The sequence below is a fragment of the Salvia hispanica genome, chromosome 3 (assembly GCF_029641045.1).
Source record: "Salvia hispanica isolate PSC_SH4W2 chromosome 3, Shi_PSC_v1, whole genome shotgun sequence".
Taxonomy (NCBI): Eukaryota; Viridiplantae; Streptophyta; class Magnoliopsida; order Lamiales; family Lamiaceae; genus Salvia; species Salvia hispanica.
Window position 1 is genome coordinate 16,097,308 of NC_142694.1, and position 18,822 is coordinate 16,116,129.

The 18,822-nt window shown below is 38.4% G+C and overlaps 3 protein-coding genes, 1 long non-coding RNA gene and 1 pseudogene across 19 annotated transcripts; 4 read left to right on the forward strand and 1 right to left on the reverse strand.

The window, feature by feature from the left end:
• Window positions 1-4,358: 4,358 nt before the first annotated feature.
• LOC125214175 (uncharacterized) lies at window positions 4,359-13,484 on the reverse strand. 14 transcript variants are annotated; one of them, XR_016137033.1, is made up of 8 exons: window positions 13,310-13,484; window positions 12,066-12,516; window positions 11,911-11,978; window positions 10,953-11,723; window positions 8,964-9,427; window positions 7,875-8,879; window positions 4,944-6,545; window positions 4,359-4,497 (listed from the first exon to the last, which is right to left on the reverse strand). It is a non-coding gene; the product is annotated as an uncharacterized LOC125214175 (long non-coding RNA). The 14 variants fall into 14 exon arrangements; XR_016137035.1 differs by having other exon boundaries at window positions 7,875-8,876; window positions 8,964-9,462; XR_016137032.1 differs by having other exon boundaries at window positions 7,875-8,876; window positions 8,964-9,473.
• On the forward strand, window positions 4,493-6,624 carry LOC148930249 (cytochrome P450 71AU50-like). Its single transcript, XM_089068213.1, has 2 exons — window positions 4,493-5,817; window positions 5,889-6,624. Exons 1-2 carry the CDS (start codon window positions 4,933-4,935, stop codon window positions 6,501-6,503), a joined length of 1,500 nt encoding a protein of 499 aa, XP_088924339.1. The 5' UTR covers window positions 4,493-4,932; the 3' UTR covers window positions 6,504-6,624.
• On the forward strand, window positions 7,833-9,434 carry LOC125214174 (cytochrome P450 71AU50-like). Its single transcript, XM_048115080.2, has 2 exons — window positions 7,833-8,745; window positions 8,817-9,434. The coding sequence occupies exons 1-2, from the start codon at window positions 7,864-7,866 to the stop codon at window positions 9,429-9,431; spliced, it is 1,497 nt and encodes a 498-aa protein (XP_047971037.1). The 5' UTR covers window positions 7,833-7,863; the 3' UTR covers window positions 9,432-9,434.
• LOC148930250 (cytochrome P450 71AU50-like) lies at window positions 10,790-12,520 on the forward strand (annotated as a pseudogene). The gene is made up of 2 exons (XR_016137023.1): window positions 10,790-11,824; window positions 11,919-12,520. The product of XR_016137023.1 is annotated as a cytochrome P450 71AU50-like (transcript).
• Window positions 13,485-16,114: 2,630 nt separating the features above from the next.
• On the forward strand, window positions 16,115-17,977 carry LOC125214171 (cytochrome P450 71AU50-like). Of its 2 annotated transcripts, XM_048115077.2 has the most exons (3): window positions 16,115-17,136; window positions 17,212-17,460; window positions 17,564-17,928. In XM_048115077.2, exons 1-3 carry the CDS (start codon window positions 16,255-16,257, stop codon window positions 17,678-17,680), a joined length of 1,248 nt encoding a protein of 415 aa, XP_047971034.1. In that variant the 5' UTR covers window positions 16,115-16,254; the 3' UTR covers window positions 17,681-17,928. The 2 variants fall into 2 exon arrangements, with proteins under 2 accessions (XP_047971034.1, XP_047971033.1); XM_048115076.2 differs by having other exon boundaries at window positions 16,119-17,136; window positions 17,212-17,977.
• The last annotated feature ends 845 nt before the right edge of the window (window positions 17,978-18,822 follow it).

Sequence of the window (18,822 nt, forward strand, 5' to 3'; positions counted from 1 at the left end):
CGAAGAGTTAGGGTTAGGGCCAAAAATGTAAAACCCGAAAAATCCACAGCCCGAATAACCCGCACCCAAATAGCCCGACAACCCGAGTGGATTGGCCCGAACCCGAGCGGGTTAGCCCAATTGACATCCCTATTCAAAACTCCTCAACACAACTTCAACAGTTTCAATACAATATCAACACAGTGTAAAATTTCAAGATTTTAATGTCAACACAGTATCAACACAATATCAACACAACATCAATCATTGACTACCGTTGAAATTCTATTGACATTTTCCTGTTGATGTTTTTTTTCTGATCTGTTGACATTTTTCAATGGTCTAAATTATAGTTTTGAGTTTGTACAATACTTAGAGTTTTTATTTGATTACATTCTTATGTTAATATTTGTAGATACAAGTGGATAGATAATAATAATAATTAGGGTTAATTAATAACAGAAGCGAGATGATTTTGTCTCATTACAGAAATCATTAAGAAATTAATGACCCAAATATATTGTCATTTGATATATCCAACTAATTAGATAGCATAAATTACTTCTATTTTTATTTCCAACTGTGATTAGTTGGGCACGCGACGGACAACATATCCAGACCACTAAACTTTTATTTTCCATCTTCTCTAATAATCCCAGTTTGTATAAATAAGTTGTATAATCTCAAGGTGCATATACCTTCCACAACTAATTTGATTCATACTTTGCAGGATGTTTGAACTAAATTGAATTATTTTCTTTTTTAATAAAAAATAAAATATCTAATCATTTTTACTTTATTCTTATTAATACTTTAATCTAGTGTCGCTTTTATTTTATTCTCTCATTTATTTTATTTTATTTTTATTTAACAAAAAATTTAATCTCCATACACCAACTAAGTCGAGAGGTCTTTAGAGCATCCGCAGCGATGCTTTTTTTTTCCGTCCGTCCGTCCGCCGCTGGAGCTCGTCCGTCCGTGCCAGCGGCACAGCGCTGCTCTTAGCTAAGAGCACGTCCGTGCCGCTGAGCACCATTACGTGGCAGCTTCTGATTGGCCAACGGCTAATTCAATTTTTTTATTTTTTTAAAAAAAAATCGAAATTTATTTAAAAAAATGTTTTTAAATAAAAAAAAATTTCCCACTTCCCAAAAAATTATATCCGTTTTCTACCCACTTTTAATTTTTTTTCAATTTTTTTTCCCCAAAATTCACATTTTCATCTATAAACACCCCCACTTCAACACAAAAAAAATCACATTCTCATCTATTCTATCATCTACATTCTCTCATCTTTTTTCTCATATTCTCTCATCTAAATTCCCACCACACTACACAATGTCCGGCTCCGACGATCACCCCTCCGGAAATCGCGGTTGGAACCACGATTGGTTCGACTTCGGCGAATTCCCTAGTCCGGAAACGCAATTGACGGCCCCTCCTCAAACCCAAGGTTCGCAATTTTCTGGTGGCTACCGTCCTTACCCGGTGCACGACCAAAACGCCTCCGGGTTCGGGTGGGCACCCGAACCCAGATCGGGAGGGAGCAGCAGCTCTACTCCTACTCCTACTTCTATTCCTACTCCTACTCCTCCTGTTCGTGGCATCCGCACTCCGTACACTCCGGGTGAGATGATGGCGATGTTCAAAGCCTACTTGGCAGTCTCCGAAGATCCGGCCGTTGGCACAAACCAAACCGGGGATACGTATTGGTGGCGCATCACTCGCCTTTACAATGAAACCCGGCCGGGGGGAACCATCTATTGCAATGATAGTATGGTGCGCAATTGCGTCTACAGATGCAACTTAGCAATCGGTAAGTTCCAGGGGTACTTCCAACAGGAAGAGCGGGCGGCGGGGAGCGGCAAGAGCGAGCTCGACATCATCAGTGCCGCCTTGGCGACCTACCAAAGCTTGGAGTTGATACCGTTCAAGTACCTCGATTGTTGGCAGGAGGGGCGCCTACATCCGAAGTATAGGGGCGGCGTAGTAGCATCCTCCTCCAGCTCCTCTAGCAAACGGTCGAGGTTGGTAACCCTATCCGACGGCGCCTCCGATGATGTGGCTACCCAAATTGCCGAAACTAACTTGGGTAGCCCCGACGCTGGCCCGAGCAGTTCCCGCCGGCCGCAAGGAAGGAAGAAGGCGACGGCTACCCGCCGTCGCACCCCGACTCTAGCCGCCCCCGCCCCCGCTCCCGCTCCTTTGTGCCTCCTCCACCCCCGAACAACTCATTGTGGACCCTCTTGGGTCAACTCTATTTGAACGATACGTCTAAGATGACTCTGGATCAACTTGCAACACATGAGCAAATGATCCGGGCCTCCAAGAGGTAATTGGGGTTAGAGGACTAGTCTTCCACGTGTGTAATTTTTAATTTGTAGGATTTTAATGTATTTTTTTATTTTCTAGGATTTTAATTATGTATATTTATTTTTAGTATTTTAATTATGTAATTTTAATTTTTTAGGATTTTAATTATGTAATTTTTATTTTTTAATGTATTTTTATAATGTAGAAATGTTTTTAATAATTAGAGTATTTAAATTGAATAATAGAATGGTGAGACCTTTGAGCTTGTCCTTAGCTAAGAGTACGGATGTGGGTGTTGTGCTTTTAGCTAAGGACGAGGAGTAAAATTGGGCTGCCTCTGTCTCTGACAAATTTAATAGCTTTTCCATTTATGTTGTCTTATTATTCCTCGATATTTAATAATCTAATATTCCCAGTGCCACCATTGCCAAGATTCTTCACACCTTGGCACAATAACAAACAACAACATCATTAGTACACGACAAATAGTCTTATTTTTCGATTTTGATCTGTTGACTAAATTAATCTCATTTCTTTTAATTGAAAACTTGTTGCCATTTTTTTTTCTCTATCCTATTCTTTTACTCTCTCATTCTCCATCAATTGCACCTTAAAATTTGTACAGTCTACAAATGAGACTGACTGTTTTTGTTGGAGGGATTATAACAATTTTTAAATATACAAACAAGACTATTGTCATCATAACAAACAAGCATAGTCAATTCGGGCTGGTTCCACACATCCAGAGACGGACCCAGGTGGGGTCGGGCGGGGTCGGCCGACCCCACCGCGGGTCCATGTTTACAACGGAAAACTCTATCTGTATGTTCGGCGCCCCGCGGAAGCCTCACTTCCGACCCCATGGACGCTCCGAGCTTCGACTCTTAAAGAGAAATTAATAAGAAAATAAACTTGGAAAGTTAAAGAAATAGAGAGAGGAAGACAAAAACAATTTGGGAAGTTTGAATAAACCGGCAAAGTTTGAATTTCGTATGAGTCAAGTTTGTTTTGGTAAGAGAATTTTGAAAAAGAATGGCTGAACTGTGTAAGAGAATGTTGAAGGAGAAAGAGATGGTGGCGTTAGTTATAATTTTATTTCGTAAAACAACAAATATAATTTTTAATATATTCTTAGTATGTAAACTAGATCGAAGAATTCTTAATATTTACTATGTTTTAAAAAATTCTACTTTAAATTTTAATTAATAGTATTATTTAATATGCGTGAGTTGCTTAATATTTATGTCCATTACTTTTTTACGTTTTTTAATTTATTTTCATTTTTAGTTAATACGATTAATAATAATATTTGCAAATATAATTATATAATACACTGAAAATATTAACAAAGATAGTCAGAATAAAAGTAATGATAAAAAGTCCAAGGAATTTTCATTAATTAAAAATATGAACATTTGCTAAACAAGTCAATGATATATATTTTTAAATAAAAATTTAATTATTTTATGTAAAATAAAATAATTATTTTAATAAATAGTATAGAATTATTCTTATTAGCATCCCCACGAGTTTAATTTTCTAGATCCGTCATTGCACACATCGTCGTTTCATTGGCGGTACTCACAGCCAAAGCTATAAATATCAAAATTATTTCAAGTCAAGTTCGAAAATGGAGTGTTAATAACTTCAAAATTCTTCTCGTGGATTACAGTTATTACTCTCTCTCCTTTACAGATTATTCTAAGAATTGGAGATTGATGACAAGAGAGTATGAGAAGTTAGCATAACAAAATCAAATGGTTAATTTTTACCTAAATATCTAGAGATATTTTTTTTAATCAAAAATACAAATCACTTATCTTGGAAACGGAGGGAGTATATAATAACAAAATCGAGAATCGAGATGCGATATTAGAGCATTGTCAGCGTGATACCATATCACGGTGTTGCGTGCTTAAGCGTGGGTTGTGTCGACAACACGAGGCTTGTTCATTTTAAAAAAATTTCAAAATCGAATAATTTTGTTAAGCCCATTTGCTCCAATAAGCACAAAATCATGTTGAAGAATCTCGAGGCAAGTTGGGCTGCCTCTGACAAAATTTAATAGTTTTTCCATTTCTGTTGTATTATTCCTCTATATTTAGAGATAATTAAATCTAATATCGCCAGTCCCACCATGGCCAAGATTCTTCAAACCTTAGATCCACTCCTCCTCCTTGTCCTTGTCCGCGTCCTCTTTCTCCCCTTGCAGTAGCAAACACGGCACAAATCACAAAAAAATATTGTCGTTCTTCGATTCTCAAATACTCCATCAGTGAAAAATAGTCTTATTTTTTTACTATTTTTGTCTGTTCACCAAAGTTAAACTAATTTCTCTTTATGGAAACATTGTCACCACTTTTCTCTTTATCTCCGAATTTACCCTTTTTCTCACACTCAAACTCTAAAAAAGTGGTGCACTAAAATCCGTGCTGTCAACAAATAATAGGAGTACCATTTTTATAACAATTCTCAAATATATAAACAAGCCTATTGTCAGCATAACAAGCAGAGTCACTCATATTATTAGCATCTTTTACTCAGCCAACCAAGAAGATTACTTCAACACATCAAGTGCTTTATCCAAGATAATTAAAACAGTTATACCAATTCTCAATCACACAATAACTTTCGCAAAAAATGGAACTTACCTGGATTTGGCTTACGGTCATGGCCATTTTAGCTGGTTCTTTAGTTACGTTGGTGCGGAGGAGGAGGAAGAAGGCGGAGAGTCTGCCTCCAGGCCCAAAAGGGATCCCTATTCTGGGACACCTACACATGCTGGGGAAGAATCCTCACCAGGACCTGCACAGGATTGCCAAAGATCATGGCCCGATTATGTACATGCAATTCGGATTCGTTCCAAACATCATCGTTTCATCTCCACAGGCAGCTGAGCTTTTCCTCAAGACACATGATCTTGTTTTTGCAAGCAGACCACCTCACGAGGCTTCTAAGTATCTCTCATGGGATCAGAGGAATCTGGTATTTGGGCCTTACAGTCCGTATTGGCGGAACATGCGGAAACTATGCACCTTAGAGCTTCTCAGCACCCTTAAGATCAATTCCTTCCAACCTATGAGAAGGGAAGAACTTGGTCTTTTCGTTGAATCCCTCAAGGAAGCTTCCAAACTGAACTCTACTGTCGATCTTAGTGCCAAGGTCGCGTCCCTGACTGCAGAGATGAGCTGCAAAATGGTGTTTGGTAAGAAGTATGATGACAAAGACATAGATGACAGAGGCTTCAAAGCAGTGATCCAAGAAACGATGAAACTAGGAGCAGTTCCCAATCTGGGAGATTACTTTCCTTTCCTTGGAATCTTGGATCTCCAAGGGCTGACAAGGAAGATGAAGGCACTCGCAAAAGTTTTTGACGGTTTCTTTGAGAAGGTTATAGAACACCATGTTCGAGCAGGGGATCATCCTGAGCAGGCCAAAGACATTGTTGATACCATGATGTCCATAATGCAAAGTGGAGAATGTGAGTTTCAGTTTGATCGACGTAATATCAAGGCTATGATGCTGGTAAGCACATGAATCATTCTACTTCTTGTTTGGAAAAACTATTACTCCTTAGTAATGAATTACATGTGCAGGACTTGCTCGTAGGTTCAATGGACACAGCTGCAGCAGCAATTGAGTGGACACTCTCAGAACTGCTGAGAAACCCAAAAGTTATGAAGAAACTACAGAAAGAGTTGGAAGAAGTTGTGGGATTAAAGAGGATAGTTGAGGAGTCTGATCTGTACAAACTCGAATATCTCAACATGGTTGTGAAGGAAAGCTTTAGGCTGCATCCAGTGGTTCCACTGTTGGTTCCTCACTATTCTATGGAACACATCAAGGTTAATGGCTATGATATACCAAAAGAATCAAGGATACTCATCAACACATATGCAATTGGGCGAGATCCAAATGTATGGACTGATCCAGAGATGTTTGTTCCAGAGAGGTTCAGTGGCAGTGACATTGATGTTTGGGGACAACATTTCCAGCTCCTCCCATTTGGGTCTGGGAGGAGAGGTTGCCCCGGAATCCAACTGGGGCTCATCCAAGTTCGACTGATCGTGTCACAGTTAGTCCACTGCTTCGATTGGCAGCTGCCAAATGATATGTCGCCAAAGGAGCTGGACATGGATGAGGAATTTGGCCTTATTGTTTCAAGGGTCAATCATCTCATGGCAATCCCCACGCTTCGGTTGCTGAACTAGATTATGAAGTAAACTTGTAAGAATTCGCTTCCTGAAAACATTCTATGTAGAAGCAAAGTAAGACAAGCTAAATAAGTACTCACAGCTATCACAATGCTATGATATGTCACAATTATTTCAAGGTCAATTTCAATTATTGCATAGTTGTTCAGCTGAAATATGAAATCATACATTTGAACAATAACTACATTCTTCTTTAACTATGTTCAGTACAAGCATTTTATCCCAATCATGTACAAACACAAACCATCCATCAAATGAATTGTGGGCAATCTTATATAGGCAAACAGACTGACCAATAAACTATAAAATTCTTCAAAATGGAGTGTTAATAATTTCAAAATTCTTCTCGTTGATTAAAGTTATTACTCTCCTCCTTTACAGATTATGCTAAGAATTGGAGATTGATGACATAAGGCTTCGAAGAGAGTATGAGAAGTTAGCATAACAAAATCAAATGGTTAATTTTTGCCTAAATATCTTGAGATATTTGTTTTGATTGAAAACAAATCAATTATCTTGGAAACGGAGGAGTATATAATTACAAAATCGAGATGTGATATTAGAGCATTGTCAGCGTGATACCATATCACGGTGATGCGTGCTTAAGCACGGGTTGTGTCGACAGCACGAGGCTTGTTCATTTTAAAAAAATTTCAAGATCGAATAATTTTGTTAAACCCGTGTGCTCCAATAAGCACAAATTGTTTAATTATGTTGAAGAATCTCGAGGTGCATATAACAATTAAAAATAGCTCAACTATAATACACCAAATTGGGCTGCCTCTGACCAGATTTAATAAGTTTTCCATTTCTGTTGTGTTATTATTCCTCGATATTTAGAGATATTAAATCTAATATCGCCAGTCCCACCATGGCTAAGATTCTTCAAAGTTCAAACCCATCCTCTCGCAGTAGCAAACACGGCACAAATCACCAAAAAATAATGTCTTTCTTCAATTCTCAAATACTCCATCCGTGAAAAATAGTCTGATTTTTTTTCCATTTTAGTCTGTTCACTAAAGTTAATCTAATTTCTCTTTATGGAAACTTTATCACCACTTTTCTCTTTCTCTCCGAATTTACCCTTTTTCTCACACTCAAACTCTAAAAAGTTGGTTCATTAAAATTCGTGCTGTAAACAAATACGACCATTTTTCACCATTTTTCGAGGAGGGAGGGATTATAACGATTCTCAAATATACAAACAAGCCTATTGTCGGCATAACAAGCAGAGTCACTCGTATTAGTATCTGTTACTCAGCCAACCAAGCAGATTACTTCAGCACTTCAATTGCTTTATTCAAGATAATTGAAACAGATATACCAATCCTCAATCACACAATAACTTTTGCAAAAAATGGAACTTACCTGGATTTGGCTTACGGTCATGGCCATTTTAGCTGGTTCTTTAGTTACGTTGGTGAGGAGGAGGAAGAAGACGAGGAGACTGCCTCCAGGCCCAAAAGGGATCCCTATTCTGGGAAACCTACACATGCTGGGGAAGAATCCTCACCAGGACCTGCACAGGATTGCCAAAGACCACGGCCCGATTATGCACATGCAATTCGGGTTCGTTCCAAACATCATTGTTTCATCTCCACAGGCAGCTGAGCTTTTCCTCAAGACACATGATCTTGTTTTTGCAAGCAGACCACCTCACGAGGCTTCTAAGTATCTCTCATGGGATCAGAGGAATCTGGTATTTGGGCCTTACAGTCCGTATTGGCGGAACATGCGCAAACTATGCACCTTGGAGCTGCTCAGCACCCTTAAGATCAATTCTTTCCAACCTATGAGAAGGGAAGAACTTGGTCTTTTCGTTGAATCCCTCAAGGAAGCTTCCAAACTAAACTCTACTGTCGATCTTAGTGCCAAGGTCGCGTCCCTGACCGCAGAGATGAGCTGCAGAATGGTGTTTGGCAAGAAATATGATGACAAAGACATAGATGACAGAGGCTTCAAAGCTGTGATCCAAGAAACGATGAAACTAGGAGCAGTTCCCAATCTGGGTGATTACTTTCCTTTCCTTGGAATCTTGGATCTCCAAGGGTTGACAAGGAAGATGAAGGCACTCGAAAAAGTTTTTGATGTTTTCTTTGACAAAGTTATAGAAGACCATGTTCGAGCAGGGGATCGTCCTGAGCAGGCCAAAGACATTGTTGATACCATGATGTCCATAATGCAAAGTGGAGAATGTGAGTTTCAGTTCGATCGATGTAATATCAAGGCTATGATGCTGGTAAGCACATGAATCATTCTACTTCTTGTTTGGAAAAGCCATTACTCCTTAGTGATGAATTACATGTGCAGGACTTGCTCATAGGTTCAATGGACACAGCAGCAGCAACAATTGAGTGGACACTCTCAGAACTGCTGAGAAACCCAAAAGTTATGAAGAAGCTACAGAAAGAGTTGGAACAAGTTGTGGGATTAAAGAGGATAGTTGAGGAGACTGACCTGAACAAACTCGAATATCTCAACATGGTTGTAAAGGAAAGCTTTAGGCTGCATCCAGTGGCTCCACTGTTGATTCCTCACTATTCTATGGAACACATCAAGGTTAATGGCTATGATATACCAAAAGAATCAAGAATACTCATCAACACATATGCAATTGGACGCGATCCAAAAGTATGGACTGATCCAGAAATGTTTGTTCCAGAGAGGTTCAGTGGCAGTGACATTGATGTTTGGGGACAGCATTTCCAGCTCCTCCCATTTGGGTCTGGAAGGAGAGGTTGCCCCGGAATCCAACTGGGGCTCATCCAAGTTCGACTGATCGTGTCACAGTTAGTCCACTGCTTCGATTGGCAGCTGCCAAATGATATGTCGCCAAAGGAGCTGGACATGGATGAGGAATTTGGCCTTATTGTTTCAAGGGTCAATCATCTCATGGCAATCCCCACGCTTCGGTTGCTGAACTAGATTATGAAGCAAACTTGTAAGAATTCGTTTCCTGAAAACATTCTATGTAGAAGCAAAGTAAGACAAGCTAAATAAGTACTCACAGCTATCACAATGCTATGATATGTCAAAATTATTTCAAGGTCAATTTCAATTATTGCATAGTTGTTCAGCTGAAATATGAAATCATACATTTGAACAATACATGCATTCTTCTTTAACTCTGTTCAAGTCAAGCATTTTATACCAATCATGTAGTCCACAAACGCAGTTTAGAGTGAGATATGATTAGGGCCAAGTTATTAGGAAGAGGAAGTAGCCTGATCCCTGTTTCAAATTCCACTCCTTAAAGGAGAAGTGGAGTTTTCAAATATAATTCTGTGGTTTTCTATTTCTTTGTGTCACAGGTATATGTTGACAGGAGTTTCAAATAGTAAAAGACATTCTTCTCTCTTAGTTTTCAATCTTATTTTAGTTTCCTCCATCATGATTTCATTGGTTAAATAACTTCCTTTGCATGAAACTGAACAATCAAGTATAATTCATTAACTTTATAATAATGAGTTTGTCGATTATAACTCTCACCTTTCCTACTTTCAAGATGTTTTTTTAAAGCACGAAAATGAAAATTTAATTTTAGCTTGGATTGAGATTTAGCCATTTAGGATGATAAAATTGGAGAATAAATAGAGTATAATATTAATTTTTGTCAAAACAGGTGCATAATCAGAAATCAGAAATACTACAAAAGTACAAATAACTCCATATTTTTGTCAAAACAGGTGTCATAATCAGAAATACAAATCCTTGTTTAGTTTCAAATTTAGTGGAACAAAATAGTGAAAATATCTGTGTCCCAAATAACCGATTTGTGTAGTCCTAGTATAACTTGATTTTCCCATTTTATGTGTAACTCTATTTTTCAATATTTAGTAATTTTATCATTGTCTATTGTTCTTAGAGATCATGTTCATCTATCTCAATTTTTTTAAATAGAAACTATTTTTGTTTTGTTCCATCCTTAAAAAATAGAAATTTTTAAATTTTCTATTTTGGGAAATGAACCCGACAATATACTAACATTACTTTCACCAATTTTTCTTTCCATCTCTTACGTTACCAATTTTTCTTTCCATCTCTCTTACTCTACCAATTTCTTTCACTTTACTAATTGTGCCTTAAAACCCGCACTGTTTCAAAAGTTTCTTTTTTTCAAGGTCGGAGGTAGTATAATTTTTAGATTTTAATTTGGTGTTTTCAGCGTTAGACCAATTCAGATATTTAAAAATTAAACACATGATTGCTTCATCATATCCATCTCAGAAATTGTGAGGTCCTTAAGGTGTTGTGTACTTATTCATCAGATAACACCATTCTTTATTTTCTTTTATACGTATTTATTTTCATATTTTATAGTCCGTTCTCAGATGAACCAAGAAGTCCCCTTCAAACTTAAACTGCTATATTTGCTTTGCAAGATAAATAGCAGAAAGATCTGTCAATTCTCATTCACACAATAACTTTAGCAGTAATGGAACTTACTTGGTTGTGGCTTACTGTCATGGCCATTTTAGCCGGTTCGTTGATTTTGTTGGTGACGAGGAGGAAGGAGACTAAGAGACTGCCTCCAGGTCCAAAAGGGATCCCTATTCTGGGAAATCTACACATGCTGGGGAAAAAATCCTCACCAAGACCTGCAAAGGATTGCCAAAGACCACGGCCCCATTATGTACATGCAATTCGGATTCGCTCCAATCATCGTCGTTTCATCTCCTGAGGCAGCTGAGCTATTCCTTAAGACACACGATCTTATTTTTTCCAGCAGACCACCTCATCAGGCTGCTAAGTATCTGGCATGGGATCAGAAGAGTCTGGGATTTGGGGCTTACAGTCAGTATTGGCGGAACATGCGCAAGCTATGCACCTTGGAGCTGCTCAGCACCCTTAAGATCAGTTCTTTCCGATCTATGAGAAGGGAAGAGCTTGGTCTTTCTGTTGAATCCCTCAAGGAAGCTTCCAGACTACACATTGTGGTCGATCTTAGTGCCAAGGTTGCATCCCTGACTGCAGGGATGAGCTGCAGAATGGTGTTTGGTAAGAAATATGATGACAAAGACATAGATGACAGAGGCTTCAAAGCTGTGATCCAAGAAACAATGAAACTAGCAGCAGTTCCCAATTTGGGTGATTACTTTCCTTTCCTTGGAGTCTTGGATCTTCAAGGGCTGACAAGGAAGATGACGGCACTCGCAAAAGTTTTTGATGATTTCTTTGAGAAAGTTATAGAAGACCATGTTCGAGCTGGATCTCATCCTGAGCAGGCCAAAGACGTTGTTGATACCATGATGTCCATAATGCAAAGTGGAGAGTGTGAGTTTCAGTTCGACCGACGTAATATAAAGGCCATTATGCTGGTAAGCACATGGTCCAATGAATAATTTTACTTCTTGTTTGGATAAACATTTTCTTAGTAATGAGTAATCAGTTGAGGAAGCATTACATGTGCAGGACTTGCTCGCAGGTTCAATGGACTCAGCAGCAGCATCAGTTGAGTGGGTGCTATCAGAACTGAAGAGAAATCCAACAGTTATGAAGAAACTACAGAAAGAGTTGGAGCAAGTGGTGGGATTGAAGAGGGTGGTTGACGAGTCTGACCTGGACCAACTCGAATATCTCGACAAGGTTGTCAAGGAAACCTCCAGGATGCATCCAGTTGTTGATTCCTCACTATTCTAGGGAACACATCAAGGTTAATGGCTATGATATACAAAACGAATCAAGAATACTCGTCAACACATATGCAATTGGGCGCGATCCAAATGTATGGACTGATCCAGAGATTTTCATTCCAGAGAGGTTCATTGGCAGTGACATTGATCTCAGGGGACAACATTTCCAGCTCCTCCCATTTGGCTCTGGGAGGAGAGGTTGCCCCGGAATCCCACTGGGGCTCATCCAAGTTCGACAGATTGTGTCACATCCATTGCTTCGATTGGCAGCTGCCAAATGATATGTCGCCAGAGGAACTGGACATGAATGAGGAATTTGGCATTGTTGTTTCAAGGGTCAATCATCTCATGGCAATCCCCATGCTTCGGTTGCAGAACTAGATTATGAAGCAAACCTGTAAGAATTTGCTTCCTGAAAACATTCTATGTAGAAGCAAAGTATGACAAGCTAAATAAGTAATCACAGTCAGGTGCACGTATCACAATGCTATGATATATCAAAATTATTTCAAGGTCAATTTCAATTATTGCATAGTTGTTCAGCTGAAATATGAAATCATGCATTTGAACAATACATGCATTCTTTTTTAACTCTGTTCAGTACAAGCATTTTATGCCAATCATGTATTCCACAAACACAAATTAGAGTAAGATATTATTAGGGCCAAGTTATTAGGAAGAGGAAGTAGCCTGATCCCTGTTTCAAATTCAACTCCTTAAAGGAGAAGTGGAGTTTTCAAATATAATTCTGTGGTTTTCAATTTCTTTTAAGTGCCAAACCTATATGTTGACAGGAGTTTCAAATAGTAAAAGACATTCTTTCTTTCTTAGTTTCCAATCTTATTTTAGTTTCTTCCATGATTTCATTGGTTAAATAACTTCCTTGGCATGAAACTGAACAGTCAAGTATAATTCATTAACTTTATAATAAGGCACATGAAAAATCCATTGAGCGAAATTGAATATGGTAAAGGAAGCAGAAACAGAAGCATCAAGAGTGGCTTTTCCGACAAACCATTCATCAAACACATTGTGGGCATTCTCAAATAGGCACATAGACTCACCGCTACAAACAACCCCACACACAGGAAACCTCCACACAGATATCCATGATCTTAATTCAAGAAGGCAATCAAAAAATTGCAGAGGTAAATAAACTGACAATTTTACCTTTAATAACGGAGAAAGAGGAAAAGCTCAAATATTTCCACAGCGCGAAAATGAAATCTAATAACTTCAAAATTCAATCATATAGTTTGTCGATTATAACTCTCACCTTTCCTACTTTCAAGATGTTTTTTTTAAAGCACGAAAATGAAAAATTATTTTTAGCTTGAGTTGAGATTTACTGATTTTGCCATTTAGGAGGAAAAAATTGGAAAATAAATAGAGTATAATACTCCATCCGTCCTATTAAATATGCAACATTTGAAAATCAATACGGTATTTTATGTAGTGTTGTCTTGTGTGTTAATAAATAAAGAGTAAAGTGAGATAGATGAAAAAGTAGAGATAGAGATGTTTTCATTTAAGGAAACGTTTCATTTTTAATAGAACAACCTAAAATGGAAAACGTTTCATTTTTAATGGGATAGATGGAGTATTAATTTTTGTCAAAACAGGCGTCATAATAAGAAATATTACTCCCTCCGTTTCATAGTAATAGAGACTTTTCTTTTCGGCACGGAGATTAAGAAAAATTGTTTTAGGTGAGTTAGGTAAAGAAAGAATAAAATGCAAAATGTAAAAGGTAAAGAGATGAAGAGAGAAAAAAGTACTTCCTTCGCTCCATAGTAATAGAGTCATTTTTTGCTACAAGAGTCATTTTGAAATTTTGGTACGTTCCATAGCAATAGAGTCATTTCCTTTTTTAGTAAAAGTCAACACATTTTTCCACACCTACTTTACTCTCTCTTACTTTTTTCTCTCCTCATCTTTCTACTTTTTTTATTTTCCACTTTATTCTCTCTTTCCTTAACTCACCTATCATAATTTTTATTAATCTCTGAAAAGAAATGTCTCCATTACTATGGAACGGAGGGAGTAAGAGGGAGTAAAGTAGATGTGGAAAAATGTGTTACTTTTACTGAAAAGGGAAATGACTTTATTACTATGGAACGAATAAAAATGGCAAAATGACTCTATTACTATGGAACGGGGGAGTACAAATTACACCATATCTGTGTCAAATAACCGATGTGTGTAGTATTTTTGTTTCCTAGTATACAAATCCTTGTTAACTATTTTTGTCGCAAATATATGTGGTTCTATGTTTCACTCCCTCCGTCCGCCATTACAGCATCTCCAATGGTCGGCTAGCGACCGGCTAGCCGATTCGTCGCGCTGGCCGATCGGCTAGCCGAACCATTGGAGTCGGCCAGCGCAAAATCGGCCAAAATTTCGGCGTGCGCTGGCCGATCGCTCGGCGCTAGCCGATGCGCTGGCCGCCATTGTGGCGTGCCGATCGGCCAGCGCCGATTTTCGATTTTTTTAAAAAAAAAAAAAAAAAAACCTATATAAACGCGATTTTCTCTCTCTCTAAATTTCTGTACAAGAGCAACATCTAACGATGGACAACAACAACTAGGCCCAATACAAAATTAAGAACTAAAACAGAAACATGTCATACCGTCGGGCCAGGGGCCGCGGAGACCCCCGTTCGGCTAGCGGCAAACTAACACAGATTCAAGGCATACTAACATTTTTTAATGTATTTTTTTAATAAATTAATGAGGAGTAGAGTGGGGCGGTGGCTCGTGTGTGGAAGTCCGGATTTTTTTTTATTATGCAATTTTTTTTATTTTTAGTTAATGTACTTTTTTTTATTTAAGTAAAATTAACGAATTTTTTCCGTATATATGTCGTAAATTTAATTCCATATTGTGATTTTAATTCCGTAAATGTAGTATTTTTTGAATTATTTTTATTGCGGCTGGCCTATGGCTGTCCTAAATCTGATGTGGCAGGTGGATTTTTAGTGCTGCTGACGTGGCAGGGGGAGAAACTGCTGTCCGATTTCTGGCCGAAGTACCATTGGAGATGCTCTTAGGAGTCCTATTTATGGGCGGCACGAGTTTTAAGAAATGTTAAGAAAAGTGGGTGGAAAAAGTTAGTGGAATAATGATCCCACTTATACATATTAGTTTTAAATGAAATGTGAGTGGAATGAGTTAGTGGAAGGTGAAACCCTATTACCATTTATGTTAAAAGTGAATCGAAACTCCTATTCGCGGACGGACAAAAATGGAAAAACGGGACTCTTATTCACAGACGGAGGGAGTAATTTTTATCATTGTTGAGTGTTCTCAATTATTTAAAAATAGAAACTATTTTTATTTATTTTCATCCTTTAAAAATATATTTTTAAAACTTTCTATTTTGGAAAATACTCCACAATATACTAGCAACATTACTTTCACCATTTTTTCTCTTACTCTCTCTTACTTTACTAATTTTTCTCTCGTTGTCTCTTAGTACTTTACTAATTATGCCTTAAAATCCATAATGTTTCAAAAATTTCTTTTTTTCAAAGTCGGAGGTAGTATAATTTTCAGATTTTAATTTGGTGTGTACGAATTTGTGTTATTAGAATTTGTGTAGCACCTATTTAGTCTCATCTCCCTACATTTAGGCATGTATTCAGAGAGAATTTAGGAGTTCAAAACACCTTTGCCCTTAGGATAATCTGTTTTGCCCTTAGGACACAAGTATCATCACCTTTTCGAGCATCCACAGTCCACGCCTCTCGCCACGGCATAACTCTCCGTCACGTCAGCATTCCAAACATTTCAGCGTTAGACCACAATTCCCACAGTTTGATATCTCGCACCACGCTCCACAGGGGGTCCATCTCCTCAAGATATTTAAACACAAGATTGCTTCATATCCGTTTCAGAAATTGTGAGGTCCTTAAGACTTAAGGTGTTTGTGTACTTATCCTCAGATAACACCATTCTTTATTTTCTTTTATATTTATTTTCTTACTTTATAGTCCATTCTCAGATGAGCCAAGGAGACTCCTTCAACACTTAAACTGCTATATTTGCTTAATTGCTTGACAAGATAAACAGCAGAAAGATCTGTCAATTCTCATTCACACAATAACTTTAGCAATAATGGAACTTACTTGGTTGTGGCTTACCATCATGGCCATTTTAGCCGGTTCTTTGATTTTCTTGGCGACGAGGAGGAAGAAGACTAAGAGACTGCCTCCAGGTCCAAAAGGGATCCCTATTCTGGGACATCTACACATGCTGGGGGAGAACCCACACCAAGCCCTGCAAAGGATTGCCAAAGACCACGGCCCGATTATGTACATGCAATTCGGATTCGCTCCAATCATCGTCGTTTCATCTCCTGAGGCAACTGAGTTATTCCTTAAGACGCACGATCTAATTTTTGCCAGTAGACCACCTCATCAGGCTTCTAAGTATCTTTCATGGGATCAGAGGAATCTGGTATTTGGGGCTTACAGTCCGTATTGGCGGAACATGCGCAAGCTATGCACCTTAGAGCTGCTCAGCACCCTTAAGATCAATTCGTTCCGACCTATGAGAAGGAAAGAGCTTGCTCTTTTTGTTGAATCCCTCAAGGACGCATCCCAAAAACATGCAGCTGTTGATCTTAGTGCCAAGGTCGCGTCCCTGACCGCAGAGATGAGCTGCAGAATGGTGTTTGGTAAGAAATATGATGACAAAGACATAGATGACAGAGGCTTCAAAGCTGTGATCCAAGAAACGATGAAACTAGGAGCAGTTCCCAATCTGGGTGATTACTTTCCTTTCCTTGGAATCTTGGATCTCCAAGGGCTGACAAGGAAGATGAAGGCACTCGCAAAAGTTTATGATGATTTCTTTGAGAAAGTTATAGAAGACCATGTTCGAGCTGGGGATCGTCCTGAGCAGGCCAAAGACGTTGTTGATACCATGATGTCCATAATGCAAAGTGGAGAGTGTGAGTTTCAGTTCGACCGACGTAATATAAAGGCCATTTTGCTGGTAAGCACATGGTCCAATGAATAATGCTTCATCTTGTTTGGATAAACATTAGTTGATGATGAATTTTATTTGCAGGACTTGCTCGTAGCTTCAATGGACACAGCAGCAGCATCAGTTGAGTGGATACTCTCCGAACTGTTGAGAAATCCAACAGTTATGAGGAAACTACAGAAAGAGTTGGAACAAGTTGTAGGATTAAAGAGGATGGTTGAGGAGTCTGACCTGGACCAACTCGAATATCTTGACATGGTTGTAAAGGAAAACTTTAGGCTGCATCCAGTGGCTCCGCTGTTGATACCTCACTATTCTAGGGAAGACAGCAAGGTTAGTGGCTATGACATACCAAAAGATTCAAGAATACTCATCAACACATATGCAATTGGGCGCGATCCAAATGTATGGACTGATCCAGAGATGTTTGTTCCAGAGAGGTTCAGTGGCAGTGACATTGATGTTAGGGGAAAACATTTCCAGCTCCTCCCATTTGGCGCTGGGAGGAGAGGTTGCCCCGGAATACAACTGGGGCTCATCCAAGTTCGACTGATCGTGTCACAGTTAGTTCACTGCTTCGATTGGCAGCTGCCAAATGATATGTCGCCAAATGAGCTAGACATGGATGAGGAATTTGGCCTTGTTGTTTCAAGGGCCAATCATCTCATGGCAATCCCTACATTTAGGTTGCAGAAGTAGGTATTTTTAGCAAACTTGTACGAATTTGATTCCTTAAAACAATCTATATAGAAGCAAAGCAAGACAAGCTAATAAGTACTCACATCCAGGATTCCAGGTGCACGTATCACAATTCAAAAGGCTATGAGATATCAAAATTATTTCAAGGTTATGTTCAATTATTGCATAGTTGTTTATCTGAAATATAAAATCATGCATTTGAACAATACATGCATATTTTCTAGGTTCAGTACAAGCATTTCATCTCAATCATGTACAAACACAACCTAGAGTAAGATAAGATTGGGGCCAAGTTAATGGAAGAGGAAGTAGCCTGATCCCAGTTTCAAATTTCACTTCTTAAAGGAGAAGTGGAGTTTTCAAATATAATTCTGTGGTTTTTGATTTCTTTAAAGTGTCACAGCTAGTTTCAAATAGTAAAAGACATTCTTCTCTCTTAGTTTTCAATCTTATTTTAGTTTCCTCCATCATGATTTCATTGGTTAAATAACTTCCTTTGCCATGAAACTGAACAGTCAAGTATAATTCATTAACCAATAGAACAGAGTACAACCAAAGGAAAATAAAGAACTGACAGGATCGTCTGAAAACCACAATATATATTTATACACAAACTTGTTATTTTACGCAATTAACCAAATAAATAAACTCGGTTCCTTTTTCAAAATATTTTTTGACTTCACTGTATCCATTAATTTTCACTCTCTTCCCTATGCGAAGTTGTAAAATTCAGGGTACAGACACAAGCATGGACAAATGGATCATTAGAGTGTGCAGGTAGAGGAGTAGGCCTTGTTCTGGAGCAACAATCGTGTGATAAGGAAGATGCAAAAGCTCGTGTGATAAGGAAGATGCAAAAGCAAACTGATTTGACAAGCCATTAAACTTCAGCATTATGGTTCACAAGTCCAATAATTAAAGCACATGAAAAATTCCGACACTAAGAGACAATTGCATCAGCCATCAAGTGGTAAAGGGAAGCAGCAGCAAGAGTGG

Excerpts from the sequence above, each read along its gene's own strand:
- LOC148930249 (XM_089068213.1), top strand. The coding sequence starts at position 4,933 with ATGGAACTTACCTGGATTTGGCTTACGGTCATGGCCATTTTAGCTGGT. Across the intron at positions 5,818-5,888 it reads ATATCAAGGCTATGATGCTG|GACTTGCTCGTAGGTTCAAT; the intron begins GTAAGCACATGA and ends TTACATGTGCAG.
- LOC125214174 (XM_048115080.2), top strand. The coding sequence starts at position 7,864 with ATGGAACTTACCTGGATTTGGCTTACGGTCATGGCCATTTTAGCTGGT. Across the intron at positions 8,746-8,816 it reads ATATCAAGGCTATGATGCTG|GACTTGCTCATAGGTTCAAT; the intron begins GTAAGCACATGA and ends TTACATGTGCAG.
- LOC125214171 (XM_048115076.2), top strand. The coding sequence starts at position 16,255 with ATGGAACTTACTTGGTTGTGGCTTACCATCATGGCCATTTTAGCCGGT. Across the intron at positions 17,137-17,211 it reads ATATAAAGGCCATTTTGCTG|GACTTGCTCGTAGCTTCAAT; the intron begins GTAAGCACATGG and ends TTTTATTTGCAG.